The sequence below is a fragment of the Podarcis erhardii genome, assembly GCF_964252035.2.
Source record: "Podarcis erhardii genome assembly, chromosome: 2".
In the NCBI taxonomy this organism is placed as follows: domain Eukaryota; kingdom Metazoa; phylum Chordata; class Lepidosauria; order Squamata; family Lacertidae; genus Podarcis; species Podarcis erhardii.
Window position 1 is genome coordinate 31,686,080 of NC_138498.1, and position 21,005 is coordinate 31,707,084.

General features: G+C 42.9%; 1 protein-coding gene across 1 annotated transcript; it reads right to left on the reverse strand.

Moving 5' to 3' along the window:
* Positions 1-6,259: 6,259 nt before the first annotated feature.
* Positions 6,260-20,937, reverse strand: LOC309336377 (autocrine proliferation repressor protein A-like; the record flags this gene model as incomplete). Its single annotated transcript, XM_081851994.1, has 13 exons — positions 6,260-7,086; positions 9,082-9,147; positions 10,403-10,487; positions 11,319-11,407; positions 12,205-12,340; positions 13,887-14,007; positions 15,839-15,968; positions 16,158-16,247; positions 16,374-16,472; positions 17,552-17,674; positions 18,904-18,952; positions 19,646-19,820; positions 20,802-20,937. The coding sequence occupies 13 exons, from the start codon at positions 20,935-20,937 to the stop codon at positions 6,967-6,969; spliced, it is 1,419 nt and encodes a 472-aa protein (XP_081708120.1). The 3' UTR covers positions 6,260-6,966.
* Positions 20,938-21,005: the final 68 nt, after the last annotated feature.

The window sequence follows — 21,005 nt, forward strand, 5'->3', positions numbered from 1 at the left end:
AATTACAAGCCTGGTAGATGAAGGGAACGCAGTGGATGTAGCCTACCTTGATTTCAGCAAGGCATTTGACAAGGTGCCCCATGATATTCTTGTAAAGAAGCTGGTAAAATGCGGTCTTGACTATGCTACCACTCAGTGGATTTGTAACTGGCTGACTGACCGAACCCAAAGGGTGCTCATCAATGGTTCCTCTTCATCCTGGAGAAGAGTGACTAGTGGGGTGCCACAGGGTTCTGTCTTGGGCCCGGTCTTATTCAACATCTTTATCAACGACTTGGATGATGGACTCAAGGGCATCCTGATCAAATTTGCAGATGACACCAAACTGGGAGGGGTGGCTAACACCCCAGAGGACAGGATCACACTTCAAAACGACCTTGACAGATTAGAGAACTGGGCCAAAACAAACAAGATGAATTTTAATAGGGAGAAATGTAAAGTATTGCACTTGGGCAAAAAAAATGAGAGGCACAAATACAAGATGGGTGACACCTGGCTTGAGAGCAGTACATGTGAAAAGGATCTAGGAGTCTTGGTTGACCACAAACTTGACATGAGCCAACAGTGTGACGCGGCAGCTAAAAAAGCCAATGCAATTCTGGGCTGCATCAATAGGAGTATTGCATCTAGATCAAGGGAAGTAATAGTGCCACTGTATTCTGCTCTGGTCAGACCTCACCTGGAGCACTGTGTCCAGTTCTGGGCACCACAGTTCAAGAAGGACACTGACAAACTGGAACGTGTCCAGAGGAGGGCAACCAAAATGGTCAAAGGCCTGGAAACGATGCCTTATGAGGAACGGCTAAGGGAGCTGGGCATGTTTAGCCTGGAGAAGAGGAGGTTAAGGGGTGATATGATAGCCATGTTCAAATATATAAAAGGATGTCACATAGAGGAGGGAGAAAGGTTGTTTTCTGCTGCTCCAGAGAAGCGGACACGGAGCAATGGTTCCAAACTACAAGAAAAAAGATTCCACCTAAACATTAGGAAGAACTTCCTGACAGTAAGAGCTGTTCGACAGTGGAATTTGCTGCCAAGGAGTGTGGTGGAGTCTCCTTCTTTGGAGGTCTTTAAGCAGAGGCTTGACAACCATATGTCAGGAGTGCTCTGATGGTGTTTCCTGCTTGGCAGGGGGTTGGACTCGATGGCCCTTGTGGTCTCTTCCAACTCTATGATTCTATGAGAAAGATGTGACTTAGTAATCATTGAGGAAACTGCTTGTTTAAAAACAAGTACCTTCAATTACTCAAAATTGCTGAAATAATCCTCCCCTGTAGAGCTCAAAGTGGTAGCAACATAACATTTGTTGTCAACATACAGAAGGGGTCTTGATCTGTGAAGAAGTAAATGATGCCTGTGGTATTTTCTAGAAAGAGATAGATGGTGCAGAAAAATCGTGTCCTTAAAACCATCTTCCATATACTACTGTATCCCCAAGACAAAAAAGGGAGAAAGCAGAAATACCAGGACCCACACACTTCTAAACCATGAGGAGATAAAGGTGATAAATGCCTGGTTTATAATGTATACGGGCTACACCTGTAAGATGAACAGTAACTGGTTGCCCTACTTGGTTTCCGTTATACAACCTTTAGCCAGGTATCCACATTAGGACCACTCCCCAGAACAGAGGCCTCCTGCATGCTCAGGGCCAATATTTTCCTCAAGGAAATACTTTTGCCTTTGGGAACCACTAGATGGCAACAATATGAACATATCTTACACAAATGGCCCCGTTTAAAGGGGCTCTGGTCACTCCCAGCACTGGGTGGGCTATGGGAGCAGAAAAAAGCTGTGGGGGAAGCAAACCCACACAATTCCCCCCCCCCAATATCCTCAAAGTTCACAGAGCTGATGCAGAAAGAAACTGCAAGACATATGTGAAGGGGTATAAAATAAATTTAAAATGTGAGGGGTCGATTCAGCTGCAAAAGGCTGCCCACAGACATTGCCAACAGCACTGTGGTCCAGGCCGAAGCCTCCATTGCACTGAAAAATAAAGGCCCGCAGCAGGGCAGAAAGAGCAAATGCTCCCTTTGCTGGCTTAGTCAGACCTGAGCAGAGAGACAGGCTGGAGATTGTGTCTCCTCAGCTCAGATGGCCCCAGTTATCATCTCAAGGTCAGTTATGCAAAAGTCTCTCCCACTAGCTGTCACCCAGGCATGGCAAAGTGTCTGTTCAGTTCTGCACGCTGAGTGACAGCTGGACAGAACAAGGATCAATAGTATACTAAAAGTGAGATAAAAATATTCTTGGAAGAGGAAGGGGAAAACAATACAATTTATAGAACCACTGGCTTGAGGGCCTGTAAAAATAATGCCTGTTTGGAAAGCCAAGGCACTTGCTTACTTAGCTCTGTTATTGGAAGATGGTGGTCGGTGTGTCAAAAGCGAGATTCATATTTTTAATTTGGTAAAGCAACAAGTAATGTTGTCTTACAGGGCAAGTGCTTGAGGGCATATGCTAGCACATTGTTCTCTGTGCATAGCATTAAAGCAAAGGAAAATGATGCATTTGAAGGATATTTAAATAATTAAGTTTGAAAAGGCACAGCTTTGTAATAAAAGTAGGACATATTTTCTGCCTAGGGAGTTTCCAAAGCACAGAGTTCTCAAATAACAAATTGTAATCATCAGCGCTGAGAGCAATTTAGCTCAAAGATGTGTGTAAATCAGAGCTTTTTAATATGAATGTTTAAAAATTCCACATATATTAAAAAGCTCTGCACTTTTTTGATCTACACACATCTTTGAACTAATTGCTCTCAGAACCAACGATTACAATTTGATGAGTCACCAGAGAGGCACAAGCAATACAACATTTACGAGAGCACAGAAACAGACATCCTGATAAGGTGCATGCTGGGATTGTTTGAACAGGGAAGAGCCTGGGGCTCCAAATGTAGGAAGATGGGGAACAGTTTACGGCAGCTCCCAGTTTCTCCCTAAGGTAACTTCATGATTTGGCTTCTGTATTTTAATTCTAGTATTAAACTACTTTTGTGAAAGCAATGTCCACTTCTTCACGGACCATGAAATTTAGATGTTGTTATAAAGCATGGTTTTCAAACAAACTCCAGATTGCCACTAGATTTTGATGTGAGAAAGTAAACACTTTCCTCATCAGAGTGTATTAGAAGAAGAGAATTTGTCAAGATCCAGACATGGAAAAGATTCAAGGGTATTCACATGGTAGGTGATTGACTAGTTTGGGATTTGCCTCAAAAGAGCTACACAACTTCAGAAACAAAGTAAAGTAAAAGTACTTAAGTCATTAGTATCAGTTCTGCAAAGGCTATGAAAGTAATTCATGCTTCTTGAAAAAAAATATCAGCACAAATACCTGTACTTGTAAAGGTCACTGAGCATGGAAGGCACTGAACCACATGGTCCGGGCAGCCCTTATGCAGATGGAAATGTGCTAGTTGTTCTTCAGTGGCCAAAGCATCCTCCCAGCACATGGTCAAATTGAAGCCGACACGTGCTCTGCTATACCTAAAGGATGGGTTCAGGCCTAGACTGAAGTGGAGGGAGAAAAAGGTGGCACATGCTGGCAAACATCACCCTGTCCCTTCCCTTTTGCATTCCTGCCACTGCCTGAAGCAATGCAGAAGCAAATGCCCTTTTGTAATGGGTTTGGTCTCCACCTGAGGGGAAAGAGAGGAGGGGAACATCTTGCTAGGCAAAAGATGATTGGGAGGGGCAGAGCTAGTCAGGTACAGGGGCACTAGGAAAAGCAGCTAGCCAGATAATGCAAACAGGAGGAACTGTTTTGAAAGTACTGTAATCTTAACCATTGCCAACTCAGAAGGTAGTGCCTCTGGTGGGGTCATGCTCCTTCTGGGGTAGTTTGTCCACCTTTGGTCCCCTGTGGCTCTTAGAAACTATCAGCATGCAACAGCCACCACATCCTGGGAACGGCTCAGACAGTCCAGCTAAACCAGATGAGGGTATCAGATTGGTCTCAAACCCTCAGTGACTTAGGGATTTCCCTGGCAGGCGAAGACAGGCTGTGGTGGACTGAGTGGATGAGACCAACAGGGGGTCCAATTGTGAAGAAGGCGGTTTCTGCAAGTGCTATAGGCGGAAGTGAGGGGCAGATGGGGCTCATCAACCTGGGAAGGTAGCCCACCTAGGAGAAGGAACAGTCTGACCCTAAACCTCCACTGCCTTGCAGAACATCTTTGGGAAAAGAAAAGGGTAAGGAGTAAACCCTACATAAATCCAGAGTGGAGTCCCTAAGACAGTTGTATGGTGCCTTGTTTGCCTCTTTCCAGCAACTCCTACATCCAAGCTTCATATTTGTATAAATTAACCATCCCAAAATACAGACGTGCCTTTACATTGGCTAGATGGGATGTTCTCCCTTCTGCCGTACTCGAAGGTCGCTACCAAAAGACTCCATTTGAAAAACGACTCTGCCCATGTGGAGATGGTAATACGGAAACAGTGTCCCACGTCCTCCTATCCTGCCCCCTTTACAAAGACCTAAGGAATGAGATTATTACTCCACTCATTCTCTCCAACCCCGGCCGTTCACCAGACATCACACTGTATTTCCTCTTATCTGATACGGATAGTCAGATAACAGAGAAGGTCGCGAGGTACATCGAGAGAGCTATGAAATTGAGGGCCACCATCTGAGTGACAGACTTGTTTATCTGACGGACCTCCTTTTGCTTGTTCTTTTCTCCCTTTTATCCTTACCTCTATTTTTAATTCTTATATAGCTGTGGCCTGTTGGCTTTGCTAATAAAGTTTTGATTTGATTTGATCCAAGCTGGTGCCAAATGTATCACTCTGCTTTCCTTTGAACTTACATCAACAAGGCTGAGAGTCTTGTCATCTGGGCAGCCCAGGACCTCCATACACACTGCCCAGGCTTGTGCCCCGAGAAGATCAAATCGGTCCTGTTGGTGCAGCAGTTTGACTTCGCCCCTGAAGGAGCACCCCGTTGTCTTTCAAAACAGATGGATGCCAACAACTCCCAGATAAACTGAGTTAGTAAGAGAGGTGTATTGTCTTGCATGGGTACAGTGTATATAATCTCAAAGCAAGGCAGTATGAACTGTTGAAATCTTCTGCTTGCATGTGTGTGCATGCAAACAGACAAAATTGTATAAAACTGTCAACCAGGCATAGATGATAAATTTTGCTGTTTGTCTGATAAGTTTTCCATGAGTCCTAGCAGGAGATAGCAGCAGCAGGAATAGCAGCCAGCAAGGTGTTATCTGTCCTGAATCTTCTAACATTCAGCTTCATTGAACATCCACGAGTTCTAGAGTTATGAGAGACAGAGAAAGTCCTGTCCTGTTCAGATCTGATGCTGAATTCTACAGGGAAAGCAAGCCTGGAAGCTGGCTCATGGATAGCACTAAGCGAATGACTTGTTCCTCCCGGCTCCACCCACATGTAGAGAACTCCAGAGCCTTATAAGCCCTTGCGGTGTCAGAGGGTTTCAGGGGTCATGACACCAATTTCCTTCCGTTGTGTAGCACCACTCAGGGCCCTGTATGATTCTGCAAGGCTGTGCAGCAATAGGGCTGGATAATTATTGTCTTTCAGTTCCTCCCCTGTTCTTCTCAGCTGCTCCACGAATTCCAGCATGGAATTCACATGCTCCTGCATCTGCTGCCCCTTTGGAACCTCATCCCGTGCAGTTTGAGTAGCGGCAATAGCTTAGTGCCAGATTCAGAAGTGCAGGGTCCTTTCATGATAGTCACAGCTGTGTCCCTCTCACAGCCACACTATCTTCTAAGATTATGTAGTCAAAATGAGCTTTCAGTCTCTTTGCTTGGAATTCTGTTTAGCACAAACACAATGGACAGCTGACCTGTATAAATGCCTTTGCCATGATTAAGCAGCAGCAGAGGGCAGTGGTGCTCCTATTTCATTTTCATGGGCCTTTACAATAGAACTCCCTGGTGGTTTGTACTTCAGTCACTGCAACTGCCTGTATGAAGGACAGTCTGTAGATCCACTTTACTAACAAAACTATTATGTTCAACTGAATGACATATATTCACAACACTGATAGTACTGTGGTAGGTATTACTCCTTTTGTTATGATAGGCTTATGACCCAACCTGCTACACACCCTAAGAACAGATACCCATTCCCCATACAGTAGCTATAGGAGGATAGTGGAGCAAGTGGCGGTTCACTTCAAAACACAAGAAAATCTCACCCAGTGCAAGATGGTAAGAATGCCAGAAACAACCTTTATTTGTTAACAGGGAGAGAACAGCTAGAAATCATCAGGCCATGAAAGCCACAGCAGGTGGGCTCACTTCTGCCACACAAAATACAGTCACTTTATTTTTACCCCCATTTTGCAGAAGGGACTCGAAAACGAAGAGATAATAGCTAGCCAAAGAAGACACCCACTTCCGTCTGTGACTCACGTGCAATTTGAACTCGGTCATTTTACATGACGATTTACAATCCAGCTATAATTAATTACTTGGATTAGAGGCTATTTAATCCCATCAAAGTCTATGAGGCTAAACTATTTTAAATCCGGGTTAAGGAATTGTGCATCGAATGCTCAAATACTTGTGCAGAGTTTCAGTGAAGACTTATAGAGCATAGTGCTTCTCTTTATTTTGATCCTGAGATCTGAGGAATACAAAGGCGCTTTCCTTTGCTGCATTAATTGTTCATAATTTTATATAACCAGGCCCCCCCTCTGTCTCAAGCCCAATATGCTTCATCCACCCACCAGACCCATTTCCCACAATCCTCCTTTAGGGCTCCTGTTCCTGACTGACATCTTCACCTACCTACCCCACAACCCCACATCCCTCTTCCATTTCATGTTAGTTGAAGTTGAACCTGTGCATTCTCTATGCAGTATTATTCCTCTGCCCACCCTACCCCGACTCCTCTGCATGGTTTTCTGAGCACCTCTCGTGTTTACACTCATGGATGTCTTCAGCAGCAGGAGCTATAGCATCCTTGGTGAGTGTCATACCACCTTCCCCTTGCATTCCTTTCCGTGGCAGGCTGGACATGGAAAAGTGTCTGGAATGATGTGAACCTCAGAACTTAACACAAAATCAATGGTCCCAGGTCCTGGGAAGGTGGCCTGGAAAAGAAATTGCAGTTCTGCTCAATAGCTCGCCTTGCAAATCTAATAGAACGGAGCCTACATTGGGAGTGCAAAGCACAGGGATAGCTAAAAAATAATTGTTGTGCCTTACAGCATATTGTAGCTTATGGAAGAATACTTCCTGCCTATTCAGCACAACAGCTTTCTATCACTGGATTTCAATTAGTACATGAAAGTAGAGCTTTCAGGCATAGTTGCTTTATTGTTTTTGGAAGGACACAGTGAGTGAGCTAGACTGAAAGGTAAGCTAATAAATTATTATTATTATTATTATTATTATTATTATTATTATTATTATTAATTCCCTGCCCATCTGGCTGGGTTTCCCCAGCCACTCTAAGTGTTTGGTAATTTGGGTAATACCAGTTTTTGCCTTGAGTCTTTTAGATTATTGGTTACAAAGCCAATATTCCCCCATTAAACAGAAGGAAGTAGTTCACATGATGCAATATCCCCCAAAATTGTTTTAACAGCTAGGGTTGTGCAACCACTTCATCCAAATCCCAAGATGAGGCGGTATCAAAGTAGGGTCCCTCCAAGGCTCAGCTCTGCCCCCAAAGCGATCTGAGCAGAAGATCCCCCTGCTCTGGAGACATTCAGTTACAAAGCAAAGGTGATCTAAGCCAAGTAACCTGTCTCCAAAATGACTGGAAAAATGTAAACGTCCTCAAATAAGGGAAACATGATGGAGTCAATGGGAGTAGTAGAACTGGTGTTTGCTCCCCGTAGCCTCAAACCCAGACGTAGAATATTATCCTACATCCCCACAATCCTAGTATCTTTGTCCCAGTGCCTTTCCCCCTCACTCTATGGCTAGTACTATGAATGGCACAAGGAGTTTGCTGTGGTATTTTGATTCAGCTTGTCTCTTAACCCAACATTTCTACCTATTTGCTTTTTTCACCCTTCTCTATCTACACACACATAGAGCTTGTTGTCACTTTTAGTCTCCAGTTATAATAGCCACTAAGGCAGTTTTACTTCCTTCCTCTCCCAAATGTGGCTATGGTGTTTTGAACTTTATTTACACTTGTATCATCTCTCAATGAGTCATAGATCCTTCATAATCAAACTACTGTACGTGTTTGTTTTCTATTTTTTTCCATCCTTCCCAATCCAACATTATATATACATATATCTATGCACACAAGCATATACACATATTGTGTGTTGTCCCCTGGCCATAGTGTTTTCTGAGATAGGTTTTCAAAATCTTTTTCAAATAAGTTATGACTGTTCTGGATTATTATTATTATTAGAAAAGTCACACGATCTATGCGTCTCAAATTTGGCAGGGTTCATCCTATTTTTGGAGAGGTGGGCCTTCTATGTCAGCAGGTGTTATGCACCTATGTAACTATTCCAAAATTTGTGAATATCTTGCTTTCCCAATGCAAGTCAATGGGAGGTCTGAAGCTGCAGCTTTGGATTTGGGGTGCAATACCACCCCCTTCCTGTAGCAATTCAAACTGAATAGGGGACAGTCAGAAGTGAAGCAGCTTGGGTTGCTTCACAGAGCCCTAAGAAATATCATGGCGTGATTACAGCAGCCAATGAATTAATGCCTAGACTGCAACATGGAACAGCAATTTCCAGCTCATAGTTCCTACCTGTCAACCACTCTGATTTAGGAGTGCTTTATTCAAGCCATAATTTGCCCAAAACACGTTTTATGGAAAACTTAAACCTTCTAGCCTTTATTTTTAGGTGTTGATGAAGATTTGACACTGGAATAGGGTAGACACTCCAGAGCAATTGTGTGATCTGAGAAACGTAGTCTAACAACCTATCTTGATTTCTTCTGGCTTAGCATCTCAGTGCTAATGCCAATACATGACCCTCCTAAAAGTGCCTGTTATTTCTAGGGAGACTGATTTGGGTGAATCTCCATCAGTCTTGGTACTCAATGCACTCAGAGTTTTCTCTCCTGGGGGTGGGGGAGTCAAATACTAGACTGGAGTGAATATTTACCTCAATAAAGAAAGCCTTCCATCCCGATTGTGGCTTTTCCTCTTCTGCCTTATAAACACCCGTTTTCTGCAATGGGATCAGACAGAAGCCACTGAGAAATGAACAGGTAACAGGCGCTCTTGTAAACCCTGAGCTTATGAAATTCTAAAATGTTCACTAGTGTGAATCTGGAGAAGAGTGTTCCTGGTTTGAGTCTCCCAAGGACAGGGTAGAGTGGAACAGCTATGGTGACTGTGCTCAAAGTGGGGCAGGATGGGTTGGGGTTACATCCCACTTCTTTCCAGGTGATCATAAACCATTCCATACATCACAGATGGGGAACCTCAGGCCCAGGGGCCAAGGGCAGCCCTCCAGCCCTCTCTATCTGGCCCTTGGGATAATCTCCAGGACACCCACACTTCCAAACCACAACCCTCACCAGCTGTGCTTTCCTCCCTCCTAGACTGTTTCCCCCTGGCTGGAATGTGTCCTTGGACTCTGATAATACTTCTTGCTTGCCTGGATGGAGGATAGAGAAAGAAGTGTGACTGTGAAGAAACTAGGCTACTGCACAATGGTAGAATTCACATTGATTGCTCTGTTCACTTTTGCCTTTGACACTGCCCATCACTGGCATGCAGCCTCCACAAGCTTGCCCAGAAGGAAATGCAGCCCTCATTCCGAAAGAGGTTCCCCACCCCGCTATAGACTCATGAGCCCCAATATATTAGTGAGTCTTACTTTCTAGCATGGGTCATTTTAGAACTACAGCATAAAGATAATGCTCTTTAGCCCACACCTCCTGGGGCAACATTAGATGGAAATACACTCTGCTGCGCTTTGAAATGAAACCATCCTATGGATGTTTTTGGTAACTTATATAACAAAAGAATCCCATTTTATTTGGTTGTTTGACTCTTGGATTACTTATTCATTCAATGTATACCCCTTTCTTCTGAAGGAACCCAGCAGGTTCCAGAATGGGCCTTATTGTTACATATGAGCTTCTGCTCCTTTAAGGTGGAAGCAACAGCAATGGACTTTCCTGTGCAGCCCATCACAAATGGTAACCAGCCAGTACATGTTACACACACCACACCACACCACACCACACCACACCCACACCACACCACTATCCTAACTGAGTACACTCACTATCTGTGTAATTTTTAAAAAAGAACTTTGCAAATAAATGGGCTAATTCAATGTGTTGGCAGCAGAACCCTTCTTTGAAGGAAATAATTTATTTTTGAAGAACTGCTTGTGTGAGTAGGGGTGGGGGTTTGATTCACTTAGCTGTGTTACGAAGCTTAGAGAAACCCCCAATCCCAAATCCTCTTACCACTTTCTCAACCTTGCAGGGAAGCCAAGATATGGGTTGTGAAACACCTGAAGGACCAGGACCCACCAACAGCCTGAAGTCTCGCCTGAGAATGAGAAGGGAAGGAGGAGGCACAGTGAGTGCTGAGGAAGCTACTTTTTGGAGACAAGTACCACTGCCAAGGCAATAGTTCACTTATTGAAGCAAAAGGGATCGTTATGTTTAAGGAAATCAAAAATACTCTTTGTCTACTACTCAGATGACTCAGCCATTCTGATGGTTCTTCAAAACTATCAACCCGATTCGAAAAGTTCTAGAGCATATTCAGTAGTCCACCCACAGAGTTCCCTTATGAATCTTGTTTGTAGATTTGAAAACATATAAAAGTATAAAAATTATAATGTTTTGTGGAGCTGTTCACAAAGAGCACTCAGAATGCTTTCTTTTCTTTTTTGCTAGAGAGAAAAGGGAACACCCCAATGGCTTCTCTGTAGAGATTTAAAAGCTATCCTCCATTGTCACACTTTCAAAAATAATGTGGAAACCAAAACACAGACATCCTTCAAGATTCACATGTCTACGAAGTTTGCAATGCAGCTCTCAAGCCAAGTAATGTGCACAGAAATGCTAGGGTGAAGTGCATATACAAATGCATAGGTTAGTGAAAATAAGAAAAAAGCACTAGAATTGTTTGCAAAAAAGATGTATATTTGACAAAACATCATACAGAAATGTGGAGATGAAGAGAAAAGCACACAAAAATGCTGGCAATTTTTCATGAGAATTTTTTTAAAAAACAGTAATTTGCAAAACGCAGCAGAAATGTGGAGAACTGAATTTAAGAAAGAGACAACTAAGATTAACAGATTGTCCCATTCTTTGTATATTTATATCAACTGTATATTTGTATTAATAAATCATGCACAACAAATCCTACCTTTCAGAACCCAAAGTGTTAGAAAAGAAACATTTAACTGCTGAAGGCTCCATATCTGTGTAGAGCTCAATAATGCCTGTAGCTTTTGTCTAGAAAAAGAGAGAATAGGACAGAAATATCAAGTGTTCATCAACCTATCATCCATTTCTTCTATCAGCTACATGAAAGTTTTCTATAGGAAGCTGCCTTATACCAAGTCAGACTGTTGGGTCCATCTAGCTCAGTATTGTCTACACTGATTGGCAACAGCTGTCTAGGGTGATTACAAGCAGGTTTCTCTCCCAGGCGTATGTGGAAACATCAGGGATCAAACCGAAGACCTTCAGCATGCAAAGCAAATGCCACTGTGCAATGGTTCTTCCTACGTAGATCCCAAAGATCTCATTTCAACAGCAGCCACCTAATTAGCTGGCTAGTATAGAAACATGTGTCAGAAAACAGTCTGTGTGAAATCAACCTACAGCTTTCACTGAAAACCTTTCAATTGCATTGAAATGAAGAGCCTTTCTTTGTGCTTTGCCTCTAGGGGCATATTCATATACATATACTAAATATTTAGATATTTACTGTATCTGAATGTAACATTAAAAGGCCAGAAGGAAATGTCATAATATTCTAATATGTACCAGTAAAGCTCAAAACCAACCAAGTGCCCTCAGAAAATGGCCAAATGTTATAATGTTCCTGTCATTTATTGGAACATTGGCCAAGGCTTCCTGCTTCCAATAATACCGATAATTTCCTAGTAAGCTTGAGCTTAACAGAGTGTCCTTGATAAAGTATGATTTTCATCAGTTAAAAGGCTATGTGTACTCATGGCTTGAACTAAATAATAAAACAAGTCTCATGACTGAATTAGTTATGTTGCAACATGAGTTTTCCTCACCTCGGTTCTCTTCCAGGAAATTTGGGGCATTTTCAGATTCAAAATGGTGCTAAGAAAAAAGCTTATAACCGACATTGCAATTGATATTTTAATCGATGGGTCCCGTGTCATCAAGTGATCATTGTTTGGGGTGGCTCTGCAGGGCAACAGAGAGGTTTTTGAAATAATAGCTCCCTTGCAATAGACAAAGCAATTACATATTTCCTCTAATCACAGAAATTTGACTCTTTCCGGGTTTTTCTTCTTTGGAATATACACATATAGAAAATTATACAGGCGGGGGGTGGCAGTATTCTAATTCAAACCCTCTGTGAATTTTGCAGCAGGGATCTGTAGCCAAGTTCTAGGCTCTACTGACAAATTAAAAACAGAAAATCACCAGATTTTACCCACCAAAAAGTTCTTAAAGAACTCAAATGTGAAATTGCTGTTCTTCTAACAAAAATATTTAACTGGTTCCGAAGACCTGTCTCCATGTCTGAGGAATGCAAATGGGCCCAAGTAACACCAACTTTTAAAATGCAATCAAGAGGGGATCTAGGAAGTAACAGGCCAGTTAATAGGTGAAATTAGGTGAAAACCCTTATTAAAAATAGAATTAGCATATAAAAGAGCAAGACTTGTTGAAGTAAAACTAGCATGGCTTTTGCAAGGGTAAGTCTAATAATAATAATAATAATAATTTAGTAGTAGTAGCAGTAGTATTTATACCCCGCCCATCTGGCTGGGTTTCCCCAACCACTCTGGGCGGCTATTCTTTCAGAGTTCTTTGAGAGATTCAAAAAAGTGAATACCAGGAATTACTGAGGGTAAAGACAATTGTAAATGTTTTTAAGACAGTATAGATTAATTTGAACCACACAGCAAAAGCTGCCTTTGCACAGAACCCATTGGTTGGTGTCCTTTATGTCATCAAGTTTCAACTCATCAGAGGGCAGAACTGCTTTGCAGGCCTCTTCTTTTTTTAATCCTTTTTAATTAGTAAGATGGCAAGCAAATTGACAGAGGGATATGGAAACACAGTGAATAATAATAATAAGTGGCAGACACTCATCAGAAACATTGCAGTGTCGATTGGAGTGATGGCTGAACTAGCATTTTGTTCACTGCTTGCATGTTTATCATTCTAATTACAAAGGTGGGTTAATAACACCATCCACTGACTGCCTAACAACCTGAGTCACTTCTGACCTTCCTCCAAAAAAGAGAGTTTGCTTATCTCCTCTCCTGTGTTCCAGGAGTTCTCCTGAATCCCCCAGCCAACTGGAAGGGTGCAGAAATGGGGGGGACCTTGTTGTGCCAGTGGAAGTCCTTGTGTGGGCTTCCATTGGTAGTGTTTGTTAGTTGAATCCTGTCCTATGCTTGGGAGTGCGTGGGGTGTGCCTGGTAAAGTCTCAAAAGCCACAGGAGCTACTAAAGTTTCCAGTTATCGGGGGTGAAGCTTTGGTGTCCTGCACAGCTCCTTGCCACTGTCCTTGATTATACTATGCAGAATTATTGCACAACAGTAACACATTACAGAATTAAGCGAAAAAAGGTTTTATCATTTAAATGCACGTAACTGATGCAGATTAGAATACAGATTTTCTTGGCTCGGAATGAGTTAGCTTGTTGTAGTTTTGCGGAACATGGGCTGCTGTTTGATAGTAAAAGGAAAAATGAGAGCATCAGCATGAACTGACCGGAAATATTTTGCTCCTGATAGCTCATTGAAGAAATGGTGGGAATCATCGAGAGGGAAGAATTCATCTCCTGCTGCTATGATTAGATACTTGGGCTTGTTTATGTATCGTTCGTTATATGCTGGGGATGGAAAAATTAACTGTTTTAGAAATGACCAACATATGGTTCTCAGGTTGCTACTACAGTGGTACCTTGGGTTAAGTACTTAACTTGTTCCAGAGGTCCGTTCTTAACCTGAAACTGTTCTTAACCTGAAGCACCACTTTAGCTGGGGCCTCCAGCTGCCGCCGCACCGTCGGAAAACAATTTCTGTTCTCATCCTAAAGCAAAGTTCTTAACCCGAGGTACTATTTCTGGGTTTGTGGAGTCTGTAACCTGAAGCATATGTAACCTGAAGCGCATGTAACCCAAGGTACCACTGTACCTTGTTTTGTAATAAATCATCATAAAAAGGATAGCAAGACTGCACAGAAGCAATAGAGAATAAGTAGAATGGAGTAAGGACCACAAATCCCTAAAAAGCGGCATACACTTAGGGGGCAGAATGTAAGGATGTGGGCACAGGTGCTGAAATTGCAGCAGTTCTCATATTTGTTTGATTTCCAGAATCAGTCAAGCAAAAGCTGAAGCCTGCAGATTATATAAAATTAATGGCATGGCACAACAGAAACTTATTTTATTTAACAAAATTTGTATACCACTTAATTAAGTGGCTGTTGTAGCTTAACAAAGCCGGTAATTGGCTTATAGAGGAAGAAACGTGGAGAGGCAGAGGAAGAGGGAGTGGAGAAATGAGAGAGGAAGAAGAAAAGGAGTTGGAAGTTTGGAGTGGGGGAAGACAGCAAGGGAGTGAACACTTACTCAAGGCAGGCTGTTGAAGGACAGCATGCAAAAGTGTCTAATCAGTGACCAGCTTGATTGCTTACTTGCTCTACCCACCCTGTCCCACCTCAGGCAAAATAATGGATCTACACCAAAGTGGAAAAGACTTCATTTGATCGAGCCATTCCCTGTTCCTCTGCATAACACCATGTTCTTCCATGCTTGTTACGTGCATTGTAGTGCCACCAAAATTGCCCTTTCCTTCTATTTCTACAAAGCCACTTCCGACCTCGGGAGGAGGTGGTGGTGTTGCGGGCTTCATGCCCTCAACACGTGCGTGGAGGCTGGCTTGCAGCCCCCGCACGATCTGGGGAATCCTGAGGCCGCGTCATCCCCCGGCCAGCCAATCAGCTGGCTCAGGGGGTGTGGCTTGCCTCATTTAAGGCAACCGCGGCCCCGGGATCCCCCTCTTTGGCCCACTCCGTTGCTTTGGTTTCCCACCCGCTCGCCCTTCATGTTCTCCTTCTGACCTTGCTATGGACCTCGGTTGGTTGCAGTTAAGGGAAGGAATTTTTTCTGGTAGGATTTTTTTCCACTTGGCAAATTAGCACAGGCCATTTGGTTTTTTGCCTACCTCGTAGCAAATCGTCACAACTCCTTGGTTTTGGCGGTTAGGCATTGGTAGGGGTATTGTTATGTAGATGTGTTGGCGGGGGGGGGGAGCGGCATCACCTCCCCCAAATATTGAAGGGTAGTCCGATAAAGGATTCCGGGGGGCGTGGCCTCGTCCTAAGCCTGTGGAGGTCAGGGCCTAAAGCGTGCCCCTGAGCGGTGACCCCGGGGGAGTCCCTAGTTGATGTGGATCAGCAGGGCTCCCCCCGCTGGTGCTAACCCTTCCCTGTTCAGCAAACAGGCTGAAGCCGATAGTCGATAGGACCAATGCCTAAGCCAATACCGCTCTTTACCTGTAACCAATAAAGTTGTGGCCAATTTTAGCCCATCAACCTAAGCTTTGGTGTCACGTGTCTTTATTCCTACTGGTGGGAGGCGGGAACTCGCCACACAACTATCCTTTCTTTTGCTACCATATCATTTATCATAGAAATCTGAGAACCTAAGAAGTGCTCACCAAGTGGATCAACATGCGAAGTTAGTATCTTGAACCGTGGAGTGTCCAACTTCTTAGTAATTTTCAGTTCATGTATGTGCCGCCATGCAAATGTCCAGCCACAGTATGCTCGGTATTGATGATGCCAGCTCTGAAGCAAAGCAGCCAGAAGTGAGTTCTCTGTGCACATTAAGACTTTCCATACAGCAAGTGCCAAAGCTTAAGTACTTGAAATCCTGTAGAATGGAGAGTTACTACACACACGTAGCGCATTGCCCTTTGTGCAGTCTTGTTGTTCTTTACTCTTCTTTACTTTACTGTGAAGAAATTGGATTCTCACCTTAATGATATTCAAAAGATCAAATACAAGTGGAGCAAAGGACACAACTCTTTCATCCACAGCTGCCGCAAGCCAGGCAGTCCAGCCACGCTGCCAAAAAGAGACAAAAGAATGAGGTTGCAAAGGTGCACTGGGAACGAGAAGAAAACAAGGAGGATAATGCAACTGATGAGTTACATACATGGAAAGCAAAGCAGCACAGACCTTCATACCTACCTTGGAACCACCTGTCAACATGAACTTGGCAATGCTCATCTTTCCAGCAGATTCTTTCTGTAAGAACGCTGTTATGGTGTCCATGGCCCGCACAGTGGCCTGAAGATAAGACAAAAGGATTACAGCCTCTGGAATGCAAAGGACATACTTGCAAAGAGTCTGAGGATACTTTATTGTTAGAATGGCATAGTCACAATGCCATCACAAGAAGGTTTGTCTTCAGAGCTTTAACAGGGGCGCCCTATATTCTGCAAAGGCAATACTGAGGTTATACACAGTGTGCTGACGTAAGGATCAGCACTCTTCACCTCACCGATATTTTTTACAAATCCTTCTCCTAGAAACAAAATGAATTAATTTCACCCTCTGATATATTCTGTGTTTAGTTCTTTGCAACACTGTGCTCATTCATCAGGTCTCAAGCAGAATGTGCACATAATCCCTCAACGAAGAGGGAATTGTGCAGAATTTGTGATCATCATACATAATTTCCAGCAAGGCCAGGAAAATGTTCATATATCGAGTGAATTTTGTATATCACTGGCAATTATACATAATCCCTAATAGGCTTTGCAGAATGTTCATATCTTCAGCTAAATTTTGAACATTATCTGGCCATTATGCATAATTCCAAACAGGCCGTTGAAAATGTATGTATCTTGACTTCATTTTGCACATTTTCTGGGCATATGTAGATTCTCTAGTCTTATATGCATAGTCTCCATGAAACATGCCTTTTTTCCTATTTCCTGTTCAGAACTGTACAACCTGCACTTCCCAGGCTGCTTCTGGGCCAGTGCCTAATCTTACATGGTTGACAGTATACCTTCCCATGGCTCAGCCAAGCAGTAGGGAAAATGGGGGGGGGGGGGGCGCCTTAGAATAAAGATCAACTTTATTCTGGAGTCCGGCACCCTTTTTCACCACTCTCAATTGTTCCCCAGTCAGCTGAGCAGCACAAGGGGGACTCTCCTCACTCCTACCCTCCCTCCCAACCCCCGCCCGCAATTCCTCTAAAGAATGATCCCATGCTTCTATTAAGCTTTTTCTTAAAGCTTAAGAAACCTTTAAAATAACTCTTCTAGCATTACTGCATTGATGGGAACAAGCAGAACATGTTCCTGAATGTTGGCAGTGCCTGTCCACCAATCCAGAAAGAAGGAAGAAGCCAGAGTTACCTTGACCATTGGGAACTGAATCAGCACATCTGGCTGTGCCATCTTGTCAATTATGAACTTCCGCCAAGAACAAAAAACAGCATAATCTTCAATGCCATTCTTGCATTCTTGCATAGGGATTTTCTAGAAGCAAAACAGATCGAAGTTTTTGGTTGAGGCCTCCCATCTGGTCCCCTAGAACAGCATGATAGGCCTGTCCTAGTTCTCCTACCAGGTGGAATGAGAACTGCCATGATCTATTACTCTAGCATAGCAATGTGTTCGTTCAGTTCTGTCACAGGTTGAGTGATTCTGCTTGACAGAATGAGGATCAATACATCAAAAGTGAAATACAAATGTTTTCTTTGGAAAACAATACCAGTGAGGGATAAGGGAGAAATTCAAACCAGCTTGCGTTTTAGCGTGAGTGTCCCTCATTTGTGTTGTCTGAAGCAGTATGTGAAATGAAACACACCTGTCCACGCAGATTTCACGATGCAGTATGCCAGCAAAATAATGCACACACAAATGTGCATGTGCTATTCTCTTTGTTTATTTTTGCATTCTTGTTTATTTTTGCATATCCTTCAATGCATGTAGCAAGGCAATTTACAAACATGTAGCTGCTTTAAAAACCCATACAAAATAAGAACAGCCTGGTGATAAATTTGAGAACAATTCAACATAAACCATCTATGGCAGAGACTATTTCATCCAGCTGGGAAAGTGTATCTAAACAAAAATGTCTTCCATTGCTTGTGGAAGGTTCAAAGAGCGGGTGTGTGCTGTATCCCAGCAGGAATTCTGTTCCACAGAGCAGGGACAGCTCACTATCTGCACTTTCTACAAACTATTGGAGACATTTTTGTTCCAACAGCTTTTCCCCGTTGGATGAATCGGTCTTTAGCTATGGGTGTCTATTTTGGACTGGTGTGTGCATATGTTTAAAATATATCCCCTGCTTATTGTGTTGTTTTTGTTTTTTACCTGGTTTATTGTAAATCGCCTAGAGGTATGTGTGTGGAAGGAAACTAATAATAAGTAAATGATGTATTAGGAAAAAATAACATCTAAAATGCGTAATATTAGGGGAAGTGCTTGCAAAAATGTGTACATTAGGGGAAATTACACACACAAAATGTGCTTATTAGGAGAAATTTTCCTAAAATAGTGATGAAACTTCACAAGCCCCTAAAAGAATTCCATAGGCGGGTGCATAATTGTGGAGAACTGAACTTTAGATTTGATTGAGTGGGTGGGTGGATGAGAAACAGAGAGAAATCAAAACTGTCAGATGTGAACATCCTTACACCCAATCAATTCATTCTGTGGACACACATAAGAGTATGAAAGAGTGTGGGAAGAGCACTTACGTCGTAGGTAATTGGCTGGTTTGGGATCTGCCTCAAAATAGCTGTGCAACTTCAGAGACAAAGCGAAGTATTAGTCATTAGTATCTGTTCTGCAATGGCTGTGAAAGTGCTTCATGCTTTTTTGAAAATAACATCAACACAAGCAAATACGCTCTATGATTGACAGGCAATGATGCCAAAGGAACCAGAGCCAACAGCTCTGGGTGGCTTTGGGGCCAGTCATAAAATTTGCTAAAATCAAGACACACTATTACAGCAGTTCAGAGAAGAGCAAACTGAAATTAATTTCCTGTTCTTTTGCTGCCATTTTCATTAACAGTAAATCATGGTCATAGTTTCTTAAATGATTTGAATGCCCTATCTGAGTATGTGTGACAAAGAGTTCAAGAAACATCTTGGTCATAATTTGTACATATGTACTGGGGAGCTGAGAGGCAGATAACCCAAGAAATAAGCATAAATAAACTTTCTTGAATACAGTGAATTGGATTAGATTACCATTAAACATCTGCTTCACAGTTCTCTATTCTAGTAGGGCTACTAATTTCTTTAACAGTGTTAATAATAATTATAATAATAATTTATTATTTATACCCTGCCCATCTGGCTGGGCCTCCCCAGTCACTCTGGGCGGCTTCCATAGAAAGCAAAAATACAATAAAATATCACACGTTAAAAACTTCCCTGAACAAAGCAGAGTTGATGTCATAATCATTTCTCAGTGATTCTTCCGGCTACTTACAACCCAGCAGATTTTGCTGTCATAATGGCTTCATCAACCCTTAAGTCCATGGGTTGAGGGACATCATCATTTCTTCCATTCCCAATCATCAGCAAACACAAGCTTGTCATTTTGGGGTTTCGGGGGACAACAATGGTCAGTTCATGCCACCAAACTGTTGCATCCACTTCAGATTCTGAATGGATACACAGAAACATAACTGGTATTTATCTAATAGTAGAGAAATCACACACACAGGGTTAGGACATATGAAGCGAAAGGAAGGTCACCAGCCCCCCCCCCCCAATTTGGGCAGGGATGTTGTTAGACTCCAAATCCCATCAACCCCATGAATCGTAGCTCAAAAAATGGAGCACGGAAGGAAGGGAAATGGAAAGGGATGTTGAGCCACTCCTGCAGATAACAGTAAGAACAATGTACTGATTCACACGGGAATCTGCACCAAAAGAACCATGCACTAAGTAAAAAAAGAGTCATCATAAAAGCAGTCAGGAAAATCCCCTGATAAAGGGTCAGTATGACTGGAGGTTGGGGCATGTATCTTGTTCATCATGCTCAAGCAAGATGCAGCAATATGTGAAAACATTTCACGTTGGATTGGGCTCTGAAGTGAACAATTCCTTGTGGGCAGATTTTGGAAGTGTCTGGGATATGGAGAAATTTGGTAGGAGAATGCTGCTGGCCCAAGAAAGTCAAATGACCCAACACAAACCTTTGCATTAATTAAAGCTTAGCTCCCAATTGCCCTGCAGTTGATCTGTAGATGGTGGATCATTTCTTCTTCATTACATTCTCAGACAGGTCAACTTCACCCTTTTATCAGACCTTGACCTTACAAAGTTTTCTAATTCCAACCTTAATAATTTGTGCGAATTAACCACTTTAAAGAGATTCTACTTCCTGCTTGGACCTATGTCTTGAGCTCTGCCTCAGAACTATGTTTTCCCCAAAGGCTGGGGAAGTGGCCATGCTCCCTTTTCTAGCCAGCCACAGGGAGACTAGGCCTGTGGCTCCTCCTCCTCACGTGTCCATACTTCCCACAGAGCAGATCACACTCATCTAGAAGCCTCCACATCACGTTAGGCTTCCTTCCCACTCTTTCTCATCCTCCTCAAATGAAAAGGGCAAGCGAAAAACTGCCATTCTCTGCTCTCACCATCCAGCCACTTCAGGGAGGTCATGTTGAGGGTATAGATGGTGACATCTGGCCTGTCCTCCTTGTTCTTGAGGGTGTAGCTGTAGTGAGGGTCCTGCTGCTTGACGTAGTCATCCAGGGCCTTCTGCTTCACCATCCATCCTGAGGGCAGGCAAGTGGTCAATAGGAGAAGGGAGACAGCAACATACATAGTCCAGTCACTTG